The 16,365-nt window shown below is 39.5% G+C and overlaps 1 protein-coding gene across 3 annotated transcripts in view; it reads right to left on the bottom strand.

Annotated features, from left to right (window-relative positions):
• The window catches only part of ATG7 (autophagy related 7), a 217,419-nt gene that overhangs the window by 178,232 nt on the left and 22,822 nt on the right, over window positions 1–16,365 (bottom strand). For 2 of the 3 annotated variants that reach the window (XM_081159430.1, XM_081159431.1), the window contains 5 exons: window positions 16,174–16,228; window positions 10,448–10,565; window positions 8,033–8,110; window positions 4,138–4,254; window positions 2,730–2,879 (listed from right to left, as the gene is read on the bottom strand). In XM_081159430.1, the coding sequence (XP_081015556.1) occupies window positions 2,730–2,879; window positions 4,138–4,254; window positions 8,033–8,110; window positions 10,448–10,565; window positions 16,174–16,228 (518 nt within the window). The remainder of the gene's footprint in view (window positions 1–2,729; window positions 2,880–4,137; window positions 4,255–8,032; window positions 8,111–10,447; window positions 10,566–16,173; window positions 16,229–16,365) is intronic. The other variant, XM_081159432.1, reaches the window with a different exon arrangement.

Below are 16,365 nucleotides of genomic sequence, written 5' to 3'. Positions count from 1 at the left end.
TCACACATCAGGTGCCCATGAAGTGTTTGGCATTCCACTAAATGTTGAGGACTCAGTGTGGGGTCAAACGTGATTTCTGTGCTAAAGTTGTCCACAGGCTGGTCAGGGAGAGGGGGCAGGCAGATAAACCAACAATGACATGAGAGCTCAGTCAGTGCTAGGAGAAAGGCTGCTACCTGAACATAGATGAAGGCTATCAAACAGTGATGAACCAGAAAGCGAGTGAGATCCTAAACAGGTGAAGGAAGGGAGACAGAGAGAAAGGCATGTCTGAAGGTAGAGGTTGGGGGAAGCATGGGGCATTTGGAAAGCATAGTTATAGCCAGAACATAGGATGCATCCTGAGGGAATATTGGGAGATGAAGCTAGATAGGCAGGAACTGGTTTGAAGAGGCCCCAAATGCCAACCTAATTTGTTTTACTTTATCCTGAAGTCAACAGGAACCATAGAACAGTTTTAAGTAGAAAATTGATATGATCAAATTTACATGTTAGAAAATGCATTTGGGCAGCACTGTGAGGGATGGATAAGACATTCAGGACCACAGATGGGGAGGTCGCCTAGGAGGCCGTGAAATTCCTATAAGGCCACCCATCTGCACAGTTTCTGGTGAACCTTTCTAGAACAAGACAGGGCACAGATAAACAACCAAAGTATCATCCATATAATTTCATTGGCACTTCTCTTCTGCTAGCTGAATTTCTCGTTAACTTTCCACAAGTCATGTCTCATCTCCCTAGAAAACCTCAGGTTCTGTGAGAACACACGCGCTGAGCAATTCTAGGCTTTCCTGAGATGTGACCCTAACCCAGTGAAGACCTCTACGCCTGAACTTGGCAGGTGGTTGGTCTCAGGGTCAGGACACTGGTAAACTTGCCCAGAGAACTTCAAAGGAGACTCCAGAGATTTGTTCAGTCCTTGAAAAGATGTTGCTGTTGAGGAAGAAAGGAAGTGGATGCATACTAAGCACCTGCTGGGCATTTTATTTACATTATCTTGTCTGACCTTTACAAAGCCTATAGGAGGTAGTATTACCACTGTTCAACAGGTAGACTAAACTAAAGAAAGATCATGCAAATTCCCCAAAGTCACCAAGCTACTAAATGGCAATGTTGGGTGCCAAATCCAGATCTATTTGATTCCAAAGGCCAATCTCTGCCCAAATGATGAGAGAATGGACTGGAAGAAAGCACAGGAGATTGGAATCAGACCACTTGGCCATCTGACTCTGAGTCTCATTTTCATTAAATAGATAATGCAGACACTAATAACACCTATTTCACAAAGTTATTGCAAGGTCAATTGTGTTAAAGCCCCTTTTAAAAAGTAAAATGCTCTGCAAACAGTTATTATTTTGGTAGAGGTGCACTTTGGGGGAGGACATATTATTTACCACACACGTCCTGAATTACAGTTGCCTTCAAACACAGGCCATTTAATCCTGCCTGCTATCACAACAGGACCTCACTTTAGACTAGACTTTAAATTATTAATGGTTGGTCTCATTGCTACTAATTTAGCTACAGTTCTGTGAAACTGCCTGGGGGAAAAGAAAAGAATTTTAATAAAACTTCAATCCTCAGTCATCAATTTAAAAAGGGCTTCCTCTGAAAAAGAGTGTATTTTAAAAAAAGGTATCTTAAATTCAGGCTAAGGAATAATCAGACCATCAGTTAGAGGTCTCTCTCCTCTCAGTTCTGATTGACCTACATGGCTATTAAAATTACACAGTTGATTTCAAATTCATAATACTAATCAATTTTTAATTTTTAATTTACAATCTCTTGTATGGTTAAGATAGCTTACTATATATCTCATCACCTGTAAAGGACACTTACATTATTCTTTCATTCATTCAAAATTTTATTGAGTGCCTAAGATGCTACACACAATGTAGACATAGTCCCTGCCCTCTATGAGCTTACAGACTAACAAAAAGTAACTTGTAGAATGGAGCTGTGTAGAAAATGAGGATCAGGGAATAAGTGCCATGAGATCAGAAAAGCTTAGGTTACACATGGCCCCACCATGAGAAGGCTTCACAGTGGAGGTAGAATTTCAATAAAAAGAGTTTCTTAGGATTTTCACAGATAGAATATGTTTCAGGAAGATGATATAACATGAGGATAAAGAGAGATATAGAAAAGGTTCTAGATATAGTTGATTGCAGGGGGGTTGTCTGATAAAATACAGACAAGCTTATTTGCAGCCATGGTTTAAGAAGAAGGTGGTGAAATACAAGGCAGGAAAGTTAGCTTGGAGTCAGAAGGAAGACGCCATTAACCCTTGATCAATGAAGATATAGCGAATGTGAGCAGTTTGAGGAAGGCCCTTTTTCAGTAGTGCTGTGCAAGATGGAAGTAAGAAGACTCTTCCTGTCCAGGAGTGAGATAATCAGGGCCTGAGCTTTAGTGGTAGCTCTGGGAATAAATTAAAACATAGATACAAAATATATTGGGAAGGAAAACTGAAATAACTTCATCACTAATGGGAAGCAAGGAATCAAAAATTACTCTGAGGTGCAACAGAGCTAGAAAAATCTAGAGCAGGAGCTGATCTGGGAACTGCAGGGTGGGAGAGGGTGAAGATAATGAAATGTTCTGAAACATTCATTGGAGGGCTAAAGAAATCAATGAGTGTGAATTTTGCAGTGGTCTATCCTAACATGAATGTCGGGTGTTGTTGTTTTTTTATTAGATAATAAAATGATACTCAGAGTTTCTCTGACCTTTGTTCTTTGATCTTGGAAGAAATCACTGTAGTGTTTAAGCAAGGAAACCAGCACCGTGTTCTCATTATACTTGATTAAGAAGTAAGGTAGCGCTGGAACGCCTTCAGCTTGACAAAGATCATCATATGCGTACTCAAGGGATTGAATCTGAAAATAGGAAACATTGAGTTATTTTCCAGGAATCACATATCTGGTTCTGAGCTAAAAATTAACATAAAATAAAAAGTAATTTCAAGCCAGAGGACTAGAAATGACTGATCACACCCATTACTCTTTTGCAGCAAATGACCATAAATGTCACTTCACTTTTACATAACATTTTTCACATGTATGATGGTGTGTCTTAGGGGCACAAAGCGACATTTTATGGTACAGCATGGTGGTTCTCTAAGATGTAAACCACAAAGGTTGAGAGAGGTATCCAAACATTATTCCTCTTCTAGGATAACCAAGCATGACTCTACCATTGCTGAATTTTACCCTGAACCTTTCCATAATCTTTAACAACTTTATTGAGACACATTCACTTACCAAACAATTGACCCATTTACAGTACACAATTAAATGCTGTTTTTAGCATGTTCACAGGATTATGCAATTGTAACCAAAATGATTTGAGGACACTTTTGTCCCTTCTAAAAGAAACCTCACACCCATCAGCAGTCAATCCCCATGCATAATCCTTTCCCCCAACTTATATTTCTCCTTGGGAAATTAGTTCCACAAAACCACAACCTTTGATTTTTCTTAGTAAACAAACATTATTTTTCAATCAGTAAGCGCTCCCTGGCTTCAGAATTCAGGGTTTTAGTGAGTAATGTGCTTTATGAATTCAAATCATCTTGCCACTCAATTTTTGCTTCAGTAACAGTCAGAATTCTTTGGTTTAGGGTCTGTGTTCTATCAGCCTGATTATTTTCATTGCTCTTCCCGGGACCGTCTCTAATGACCTTATTATCTTTCTTAAACCGTAAAAACTAGCTCTGCATGTATCATTCCTGATGCAGAAGTTCTGCAACTTGGTATGAGGGAAGGAGAATGTCTTCTATTTGGTTTCAAAGACCCTCATCCCAAAGTTATATTGCCTTATGATTCCCCCCACTGAAGTGAAGACCACATTTTAGAAAATTCTTACAGTCTTTTTAAAATGTTCCTATAATTCCTCCCTACTGGCTTAGAATTTTACCAAATGTCATAGAAAACCTGGAAAATTATTGCTCACTACTTCTTCAAAATGATTTTACAAACATTTTGGAAATAAGTCTGCTAGTACCATCTTTGGAAGATTTCACAGTGACTACCTCTTCATTCAGACAAGTGCCTATTTGTCTTTAGAATGTACTAGATAAACTGAGCTTGCACGTTAAACCCAATTGTACCTGCATTTTGCTTTATTTGTTGATACCTGTTTTGGTGAAAACCTTTGATCCAAGCCCACTGGTGCCTGAATGAGGGGTATACTCTCAGGAAGGCAGAGAGCGGGAGAGCAAAACCAGTAGTAGAAGTGGTACTTCTTCAGATCCTAGAAGAAAAAATATAACAGGATATCAGAATAGCACCTATGACTAAATTGAAAGCATCTATTAATGTAACTTCCCATAACCACGTAAGACAGAAAAACTGATGCACACAAGATATGACCAGCTTGTCAGAAATTCTCATCTCCAATAGAACTCATGATAGATACTGAATTTCACTCCCACACACTACACATTGCTATCTCACGATAAACATAATATACTTTTTTGGCCACTTGCTAACAGAAAGTGCTCAGTAAGTAACTGACACTATTGTCATCATTGTTTAATACACAAAACCACCCAGGGAGACAACTATTATCATCCCATTTTATAGACTGAAAACTAAAGCTTACAGAGGGGTGAAGAACTTGAACAAAACAAAGATACTAAGTGGCAGAGAGGGGATCAGAACTCTGCTTCTAAAATTTAAGCTTTTGTTCATGAAACCAAAACATTCAATGTTCCATCTGGGAGGCATGACCTGCAAACACAGTTACCATTCTCTTTATAATCAAATGGTTTAATCATGTTATTAAAGAAGCTGTGCTATTCATAACCTATATGTGCTGAGATAATGTTGCTTTCAGAAATGTCTTATTGGTGAAATTCAAGTCAACAACTATGAAGCACTTGCTATGTACAGGACAATAACAATAAGAAGATAAATAAAACCCAGTTCCAGCCCTTGAGCTCACTTTCTGCAGGAAGCAGAGATTAAGTTAGTAGTGTATGTGTCACAGAAGAGGTTCTAAGAACTACAGAGCTTCAAAGATAGAAGAGAGTGCATGTCTTGGTGCGCGTGCGTGCATGGGCACACGTGTGACTGTGTGTGTGTGTGTGTGTCAGAGAGAGAGAGAGAGAGAGAGAGAGAGAGAGAGAGAGAGAGAGAGATTGTTCTTCCACAAGGGCAAAGAGATGCAGGAGAAAGGATTGTGAAGCTGTCCTAGGTACGGTTTCCACTCAGGTTGAATGCTCTTGCCTCTGAATTCTTGCAGCATTTGTGGCCTGAATCACTCATGTGTAGGATCCCATAGTTATGCTGCTATTTGACAGCTTACCGGCTGGTCTGTTACCACTGATCACAATGCACTTTAGTTGGCTAATTAATATTTATTCTTGAATCGTGCTACAAATAAAAAGTGGATAACTGCCCTATAGCTTTTTTTATTGAGATATAATTCACACACCATAAAATTCATGATGTCAAAGTATATAATTGGAATATTTAGTATATTAACAAGAACATTTTCATCACCCCCTACAATAAAAAAAACCCTTAGCACAGCGATTTTCAACCAGTGTGCCACAAAAATTTTTAAAACATGCAATATCTGACTATTTAGTCAGGGGCACAGACCTATTTTCCTTTACATTGTCAAATTAAAAAAATGACAACAGCCAACACAATAGCTGTACGCTGTTTAAATTAATTAAAATTCTACCTGTTTTTTTTGTCGTGTCAGCAAAAAATATATTTTTCAGTGTGCTACAGAATTTTAGTAATTAGTTTATGTGTGCCGTGAGATGAAAAAAATTGAAAATCACTACGTTAGCAGAAAATCCCCATTCCCTGCTCTCCCCATCCCCTGGAAATCACTAATCTATTTTGTCTCTACAGGTTTGACTTTTCTGGACTTTTCATATAAATCAAATCATATTAGATGACTTTTTAAAACATAAACTTATATATAAATGTGTGTCTAGATGAGAAAGTCTAGTAATCACAGTTTCTGCACTCTTTAATTCTGCCACTAACTAGGAATAAATTCAACTAGGAATAAATTCTCTTTCGACAATAGCGAAACTGCAAAACTGAAATTAATGAAGTGTCTGTTCCTTCAAGTCCTAAAAACAGCAGGGAAAAAAAACAAAACACACCTCCAGAGATTATTCTCTCTTTTTGTACTTAAATGATTTATCATAAGTGATCTTTAGTAAAATGTTAAACAATTCAAGATGAAGGATTCACAATTTCTAAGAAGCTTTATGAGGTCATTCTCAAAAGTCCAAAGACTTGAATTTCTTAGGATTCTTTTCAGAATACAAAAGGCCTCCATTAAATTAAACATAAAGCCCTTTGTGCCTGAAGATTTTAAAAGATAGAGACTTTTAATATTTTTAAAGGCAGACTAAGAATGCTCAATAAAAGGGCAATAGGCTAACACACATACGGACTCTGGGAAATGCCTTGAAACTTTAAGTATGAGTGAATGTTATTTTTTCTCTTTAAGTGCAAATTGTCAGTTAGATTCCACTAACTAGAATTCTTGGTATAGAAAATGTATTGATGTTAAAGTAACAAAACTAGAAATCTTTAACTAGCACTATTTACATCTATTCTAGTAGTAAACCTACAAAATTACTCAATTTTGCAGATGAATTATCAATGCCAAATTGCACCTTAGTAATCCCATAAAGAATTTAAAATTTTTTCTATCCCCCTGCTGTTACACATAAAGCGGTATAACTGGTTAGAAAATGTGCTCCTTTCAGATAGCCACCCTTTGGAATGGCCTCCAGTTTGATTCGGATCATTCTTTCAGTAAATCAGAGGCAGCATTCAGAGGAAATGAGGATTAACTTGTTGGGGAGGAAGAAAAGCAAGACCTATAACTTGGAGAAAAAAAAGAAAGAAAGAAAAATGTGGGAAAGAGGGTTAATGCCCAAAGCTGTGGTGAAGTAACACACTTAAGTTTATATGCCCCCTCCAAAGAATTTATTCTAAAGAAATAAAATGAGCACAGGGGAAAATATCAGTACGGCCAGTATTACTTGCTGCAGCAATTTTTTTAAGTAATTATTAGAAACAACCTAGCTGTACAAGAATCTATAGAATATACACTTGACAGAATATTATGTAATTGTGCTTTATTACAAAAGAAAAATTAGTTTTATATGTAGATTATAGAGACACACATATAAAACATACAGTGTTTTATTGAACTTTGCTTTATTATGCTTCACAGATGTTGCATTTTACAAATTGAAGGCAAGACCCTCTACCAGCAAAAGATTATGACTTGCTTTATTGCAATACTTGCTTCATTGTAGTAGTCTGAAACCAAACCTGCAATATTTCCAAGGTATGCCTGTGCATATATATGTACATATACACATATGTGTGTGTGTGTGTAGCTAGTATCTCTACATTCTACCCATATCACTTTCCCCATCACCAAGACCAGGTTGTTTCCCTTACTGCCCTAGGCAGCAGGTGTTACCCTAGTGTGATTTCTTTTCCTCTTTAAGGCTGTCCTCAATGTTCATTTTAATTAGGTCTCATTTATGTAAAACATTTTTCCTTCTTAAAAAAACATAATTGTGTGGACAAGCAATGTAGTGTCATCTCCTCTAGTCTAGAGCTGCTTGGGGATGACCGGGTTTCCTAAGATATCACCTTTTCTTTATGTCAATGGACCCAGCACTGAGCTCTGCAGGACTGTATTTAACAAAAACGTTAGCAACAACAAACCACTACTTCCTGAATCTGACTCTATGGTGTCCTGAATGACAAGAGTCTGACGACTGCACTATATAAACCATACAAATATTACCAGTAGTATGAGTATACCAGTATGATCAGTAAGAATTAATTAATTTTGCACTGGTAATAAGGGCCAGCAATATTGGGCCACTAGCCAAATGAACATTTAATAGCCGTGACTTGAATGACACAAGGTAAAAGCTTCAGGGAGAAGACAGCAGACTGTTCTATTGGCACAATGGGTTTGGCCAGGGCATTTGAACAATCTAAGTGTGACCCAGAGTCCATTTACTTACTGCAAACGTCAAGAGGAGGAATTTGTTGAGGAGAACAGGGTTTTCAAGAGCAGTGCCTGATTTTATGGATTCCCATATCTGCCAGAAGGGAAAAAAAAGTGTCAAGGTAGGATATCAGGCATCTCTGAGTCTCTCACTCTCAAGAGAAGCACAGAGCTGTACAGCCCCAAACTCTTCTTTCCTACAGGCCCAGCAACACTTATCCCAGATAATGAAGTGGGTCATTACCTCACTCTTCCCATTTCCCACCCCTCTCCACCAGCCACACTCACATAACAGGCTGAGGAAAGTGAGAGAACCCAAAGGCCTCCTCTCAGTGGGTTTCAGCATCAGAGGAGGCAACTAGGCCATTTTCATGCCTTTCATTATTTCCTTCAACAAACATTTACTTGTTTCCTAGTATATACCAGGCACACGAGGGTTATAAAAATAAAAAACACAGTCCCTACCCTCAAGAAGCTTATAGTCTAGTGAGAGATTCAGGCATAAATGTCCAAGTACACCATAAGGTAGGATGTGCTATCACAGAAGAATGTAGAATTCCTGGGAGGAACACCAAACTGGGCTGGGAGGTGGGAGGGAAAAGAGCCAACGAGGGCTCTGGAAGGCAGTGATTTGAACTATGCAGAGGAGATTTCTTAAAGTCTTATTTGGGATTATCTCACCCCGAGATAGGAAGGAAAGAGAATGAACTTCAAATTCATGAATACTCAGCAAGTGCTGTGACTAGAAGCAGAAGCTGGTACTGGTCAGCAGCTGCTGGTCACAAGATGTTTTAGTAGCTAAGATTAGTTGCTAAATGTTATGTCACTATGCAAGACAAACAAATGGGTCTTAAGAACCATTTGGATGGAAGAGTGAAATAAGCAAAGAGAAGATCCTGCTATTGAAATACCAACTGTGGTGCTGTTCTGCTGAAGAGCAGACCCTAGTTTCTGATAAGCCAAGTGAGGGGAACTGTGGGGAAAGTCTGAGCTCCAGGCAAAGAGTGAGGACTCTTGTGGGGGGCAACCTGTTTTTTCCATGATGGATTAAGGTCTGACCCAACTTTGGAGATGGCCTTTTAAATGTGCAGCCAAGCCCTATCTGGTTTGGCTCAGTGGGTAGAGCGTCAGCCCACAGGATGAAGGTCCTGGGTTCGATTCCAGCCAAGGGCATGCATCTCGGTTGCAAGCTCAATCCCTGGCCCCAGTTAGGGCACATGTGGGAGGCAACGATGTGTCTCTCTCACATTGATGTTCTTTCTCTCTCTCTCTCCTTCTACTCTCTCTGAAAATCAATGGAAAAAATATCCTCTAATGAGAATTAAAAAAAAAAAAAAAGAAGATAAATGTTCAGCCAAAACAAAGAGCCCAGGAACAGTCAAGCTGCAGGCCAAGAAGAACAACCATCATCACTTGAGTCACAAGCTGCATCCATTGTGAGGGACATAAGAGACACCTTCTTCAAGACCAAAGGCAGGAAACTTCCTTCTCTAACCATGGCACCCACATAAGTGAGAGTCATTTTTTTTGTCTGTTTTAAAATATATTTTTATTGATTTTTCAGAGAGAGAGGGAGAGAGAAAGAAACATCAATTGCCCCCTGCACACACCCTGACCAGTGATCGAACCCACAACCTGGGTATATACCCTGACTGAGAATCAAACCAGTGACTTTTCAGTTCACAGGACAGCACTCAACCAAACTAAGCCTCCCTGGTCAGGGCAAGAATCTTTTTTGTTTTTGTTTTTTAAGACTAGCATAAAGACCACTCGGTTAAGTGGGTTAGAGGGGATGGGAATAAATTGTCCCCCCATTTTAATTCCTCACACAGACTCAGATATGAAGAAGTAAAACATTCCAGGTAGAGAGAACATCATGTCCTGAGGAAAGAGGAGAGAACAAAAGCAGGTGAAGGAAGGAATGAGAAGTGATTTACTGTGACTGGGTCAAAGAAGGTGAGGGCAAGAGTGATAGGACAGAAAGGCCACAGAGACCAGGCCATGAAGGGCCTGGTAAATCATCTGGAGTGGTTTAGATTTAGTCCTGAGGATACTGAAGAGGCTATACAACCACCTCTGACAGCACTATAGTGCTTAGACTAGAAAGTCTCTTCCAGGGGCACAAAGAACAGAGAATCCAAATGCATTCGGACATAGAAACAGAACTCTCAGACAGAGGATCAAGCTGTTTCAAAATGTTATAATTAGAGATCAGCAGCAAAGCTTTTCACACACTGCCCTGTATTCTGGCCTAAACCCAGGTGAGAGTCTCAGTGTCTTATCCCTGACCTTCTCACCAACGCAGAAGCCAACTATCTTTGAGGACCAACTATATACTAGTTTCTATGACAGATCCCTGCACCTGATCAGAAACTCCATGCCTTGAGGACCACAGAAAATACAACGACTACATCATGTTTTCCCAGCTAACCTCATTTGCTGCTTGTTCCAAAAGTAGCTTCTTATCTGCAGCCTTGAAAGCCTCGAGTGTGTTGGTGTTATACAGTGTTCCAACAGCCGGGCAGCAATGGGCTGGGGTGGGAGCACTCCTGGATATAACAGAAACAAGGTTAAGCAGGCACAGCTGGGACCCAGAGAGCCAGGGAGTGACAAACAAACCAGCACAACAGTGAGAGACAGAGGACAGTGCTCTGGAGGGGCAAACAGACTGACTGTACATTTCTTTGGAAAAAAATGAATATTATTGCTTAAAAAATAAAAACAGGCATTGCACCTCCCAAAAGCCTCTATATTCCCCTTACCCTAATCTCTTAGCATACTGTTCTTCCATTGCCCCCAAATATAAGTTCTTTCTCTATTTGTTATTCTTTCCCATCTTTAACCTGAAAAGGAAACATTATTTATTAAGCTTCTACTGTGCCAAGAACTATACAAGGTTTGAATTCTCATAACAGCTTGTTCTCCTATTTCAAGGTTTAAGTTACTTGCCTAAGGTCATATAAGAATAAGTAGAGCTGGAATCTAAAGTCAGAACTAGTTAACTCCGAAGTGCTATGCTCCCCACTCCTCACTCAAGCCCTCCCCGGGTCCTGTTCCGAACCTTCCTCTCCCAGGAAGCCATCTCCCATTGTCTTTGGTAATAGTTCACACATAAAACTGAGCATAATATTTTAGAGTGTTTCCAAGACAGTATGACTATATCCACCCAACTGGAGGACAGTAAGCTCCTTAAGGGCAGGGAACACGTCCCCCTCTTCTGACTGTCCCACAACCAAGCCCAGCCCAAACAGGCTCTGCACAGAGCTGTATATACCCCTTGGTAGAGCCACACAGACAAAATGTGTTACACCAAGCTACCTGACAATTCATCATGCCACATGGGTACTGTACAATGCCCTGGAAGACCTCACAGTCTTCAGAATAATCAAAGTCAAGAGAGGGAAAGATGAGTTGATTCTGAACACAAACTCAGATGTGGAGAAATCTGGTCTCTTCTATAAAATGATTAACTTGTGCTCAGTAGTTATAGATACTAAAAGAAAATACCATCTCAGCAGCCTAATATTGCTGTCACTTAAGAACTACTGTGAAAAAATGCAGTGTTATTTATTGCACTGATGGTAGCTGTGTTTAAAAGACCCAGTGTCTCTTCATTTAAAGTCTGTGTAAAATTGGGTTGGGGGTGGGCTGCAAGAAGAGATCTAAGCCTAGAACAGGTGTGAAGGGGTGCAACGAGTGACAAAGATTCTGCCAAATGCAGTCTATAAGGCTCAAATGCCAAGTCCTAGGGGTGAGCAACTTTCAATGGCCAGAGCCTTCCTTTGAGAGCTGACAAATCAGCAATCACAGGTTGTTTGTCACCACTCTACTCCAACATAAGAATATTTTTCATCCAGGTGAAATGAGGCCATCAAAGATAGTCTTGATGAGAAAATGATATCCGGAAGAAGTGAGATTAAGACTAGAGGAAAGAAGAAGGAAGTGGAGCAGTTGATAAACTAGACCTTCTACATCAGGCAACTTTATGAAATTGCTGCTGAAACAGAAGGAAGGAGGTTAAGATCTAATTTGGATACAAGCAGAAGAGGAGGAATGTACCCTCCTTCCTAAATGTCCAAAAGTCCTGGGTGTGTGAAAGCCATGTCAAAGCCTTGCTCTGAGAGTGGAAGAAACCACATCATGAGAATTCAAGCAACTGCCAGGTCAGCTACATTCCTAGATCATCAGTGCTCATGCAATTACTGAGGACAAGAGGAAGTTTCAAAGGAGAAGCATTTTTCATGATTAAAGTTCCAGCAGGGGAAGTGTCCAAGGAAACAAATTTAGAAAGTGATAATGGGAGGGAAAACCATTCTACCAGTTTCTCAAGGTTCAAGTTCCACTTGTTCCACTTGTTCCACAAAGACGTGGCTCAGATGAGACCTAGAAAGAGCCTTAGACTTGGAAACAAGATAATTTAGTTCAAATTCTAGTCCTGAACACTTATTAGTTTAGTTTTCTACAGTTCCACTTACATGAAATGTCCAGAATAGGCAAATCCATAGAGACAGAAAGTAGATTTGTGGTTGCCTAGGGTTGGGGGAAGGGAGGAATGACGAGTGACTACTAATGGGTACAGGGTTTCTTCTGGAGGGTGATGGAAATGTTCTGGAATTAAACCATGGTGGTGGTTTGCACAACCCTGTGAATATACTAAAAACCACTGAATTGTACATTTTAAAGGGTGACTTTTATGGTATATAAATTTTACCTCAGTAAAGCTGTTTAAAAAATCAGAATCAGAAATCTTCCCTACAGCCAACAGTGAATGTGTACATTATGTGTACATTACAATGATGTGTACATTAACCTGGTAAAGAATGGATCTCATAGAGGCCTGAGCCCAGATCTGTTATCGCTGAAAACTATGCCTTTACTTCACTCAGTCTCCCAGTGATTACTCAGGAAAGTACTGAGATTATTTTGCACCTGTTACTTACACTTGGCCAAACCAGGCATGAGCCAAAGCCTCTGGAACAGGCAGGCAGTGGCGGTGGCCAGGACAGAATGAATCCTCCAGAAGGGCAGAGGTCGCTTTTCACACCTGCAGGAATCTTACTCCACAGCTTTGCATGGCCACTGGGAACTCTGGGAACCTGGGAAGTCATACTCAGTCTGGGAGCGTGCTGCATTATCTCCTGCTTGCCATGATAATCTGAGTTTCTGATGATAACATCCTCTAACAGAGTCCACTGGTATCCTTCCATCAGCCACACCCTATCTCATTTTGACAGCCATGCAATTAGACTGCTTGTAACTAAATACAACAATTTTTTGAGCAACTAGTACATGTCAGGATCTGTGTTAGGTACTAGTGAGATAGCAGAGAATAAGAAACAGGTAATTTTGTGCATGAGTCTTACTTCCTTAGCTACTGTTTAGGTTTTTGAGGGCCCTCTTTTTCTCTAATTGAGTCCAACTTGAGGCTTAGAGAAGAAAAATAGTTCTTATGCCTAAAAACCAAGGGAAAGAGGCCCAGGGAAAGAAAAACTTTTTTAAAAAACTAGTTTCATGTTTATACAGAAATTGTCCACCAAAATCTATTCTCCTCTTCTTAAACAGAAACAGAATACATACAAGATGCTGGTAGCTGGACACCACATTTCCCAAGCTTCCTTGCAAGATATTTGAGGCATTGTGCTCTCCCCAGCAGAATCCAAGTGGAGTGGTTCACGTCCCTGCCTGGCTAGGACCTTTAAGAGACTGGGTAGGTTTCTTCCACCTGTTTTCACCCTGGCTCTTTTCCCCTTTCTATCTATTATAACCTGAAAGATACAATTCCGTCTTAAGCAGCACACAAACACAAGCCCCCTAGAATGATGAAGCCATAAGAGGAAAGAAGACTGGACCACCACCCAGGACTATGAAGTGGGCAAGAAAAGAACTTTCTCTGTGTTTGAGCCATTACATTCTGGAGTCTAGTGCAGTAGTACACTCCACCCCAAAATAGCACCCTCCAATACAAGACAGTTGGTGCCTGACTGATCATTCACCTAATACAATGTAGAGAACAGGATCCTGTGTTGCTACCTTCTGGCAGAGATCCACAAAGCTTCCAGGGACTCAGAGTAAAAGGGATTTATCTGCTGCTATGCAAAGCTGAGATATTGATGGCATCTGTAAGTGACAACTAGGACTGTTAGCTCTTCAACTGTATCTTACTCCTCTCTGTATACCCAGTGCCTAGCACATTTTATTATCAAGACACAGAGGAAACAATAAGTATTTCTGAAATAACTATTACCTCTCCATATTTATTACAGCACAAAGCACACTATAATGCAAATATTTGTCTTCTAGTTCAATCCAGGGCCCTTCCAGAGCTCCATGTTTCATAAGTCTTTGTTTTCCTAACACCTACACGTTTTGCACATAAGCAGCATTCAGTGTTTGATAAATAAATTCATAAAGATTTTCCTACAAACCCATGCCGAAGTGCAGTAATAAAAATAAAGAAAGTGCAATAATAAAAAAAATAATTTGGATATAAAAAACTCATTTCTTCTGAGGAGCTCTAAGTGCATTCATTAAACTTCCTAACTATCTTAGTCTGTTCAGGCTGCTATAACAAAATACTATAGAATGGCTGGCTTATAAACAATAGAAATATATTCTCATAGTTCTGGAGGCTGGAAGCCCAAAATCAAAGTACCAGCATGGTTGGGTTCTGGTGAAGGTGCTCTTCTGGTCACAGACTGCCCACTTTTTTCTGTCTTCACATGGCTGAAGCAGTAAGCTAGCTCTCTGGGGCCTCTTTTATAAGGGCACTAATCCCATTTGTGAGAGCTTTGCCCTCATGATCTAATCACCTCTCAAAGGCCCCACCACTAAAAACTATAACCTTGGGCTTTGGGTTTTCAACATATGAATTTGGGGGTACACAAATATTCAGACCATAGTACCAACCATCCTAGGAAAGAGGGACTCAGAAAATCACAGGCTTTTAGAACTACAAGGAACATTAGAAGCTGAGAGTTAAAGATGAGGAAACTGAAGCTAAAAAACTAAAAGGACTTATTCTAGGTAACTTGGTTAATCAGCTGTAGATAGATACAAAGTCTTCGAACTTCAAATCCAGGGCTATTTTCCCAACACTAGGGCCCGCATCTTATTCTTGCTGATCTTTCCCAGTGCCTACCAGGGAGCCTCACATCCTGTGAGTATTCAGTAGCTAAATAAACAAGTATGATGAGAAAAACCAAGCAATTTGTGTGAAAGTCATAGCTGCAGGAACACAGATATTTTTCCTTCTTTCAACTAAAATGTCTGGATCACTAAAATTTAAGATGCTTGAATTTTGTAATAAGACCAAGCCTAACTTCTGTGAACTGCTTTTTTCTATAATTGTTCCAAAGAACAAAACTATTAATATCTTTTAAAAAATAACCTTCAGTCTAGTATCAGAATAAAGATAGGAGTGAGGCTATGATGAATGTTAGACTCTCCAGATTATACTGAAACTACACGGCTGATATTCCCTACTTTACCATCTTCATTCAGATAATTTATTGCTTGCATACTGTCCGTATTTTTCTCATTATCTTGCAATTGCTACAAAATTAAGTGAGTCTTTACGAAAGCAGGGCAGAGATTACTAGGATTTAATTTGTTTTGATAAGTAATCACAGGAATTTATTATGGACCAACACTTGCCATTTTAAAGATATAAAGACTAACATTGTTTTGCATCTATGTTATGGAATCTAATTTTATAATTTGAGATAAAGGAATAAAATGTGTTGAATTTTATAATGCCTTGCACAGTAGCTTCTATACAGAAATAACCTAATAAACATTCATTGATACCCATGGATAAGCAACTAAAGGAATATACCAAGAGATACAATAAAAAAACATAAAAGACTAACTACAATCAAAACCAGGAGGAATGTTATCTAAGCCTCAATCAAACTAGGTGGTACTTGGCACCAAATAGGATCTGATAAATACCTGCTGAAAAAATAAATCAGTTGTAAGCATCTAGCACTTGTCTCTGTGTTATGAGAAGTAAAGAGAATCATGAGGAACTGGCTCTGCTCACCGGGAGCTCCTCTAGTTTCATTGTGGTTCACCTATGAGGAAGGTTAAGAATGCTCATTCCTTGAAAAAAGCAAACACTGTTCCTGCACTATAGATTTTTAAGTAAAAAATACTCACATGTCAAAAGCACTGAACTCCAATGTTAAGCGAGCTGGAAGCCCGGCAGAATCACCTGCACAGAAGCAGTATCACATTTTCAATCATAAGTCATTGATAGCAGCATTCATAATGAAAACATTTGTGAATAATTTTGTTCTTTTTGTTGAGCCCAAAGTGCCCCACCCAACTCCTGGTTATCCAAACTAAACA

This window comes from Miniopterus schreibersii (genome assembly GCF_964146895.1).
Source record: "Miniopterus schreibersii genome assembly, chromosome: 15".
Taxonomy (NCBI): Eukaryota; Metazoa; Chordata; class Mammalia; order Chiroptera; family Miniopteridae; genus Miniopterus; species Miniopterus schreibersii.
This window is presented reverse-complemented; position numbering and strand designations above follow the sequence as displayed.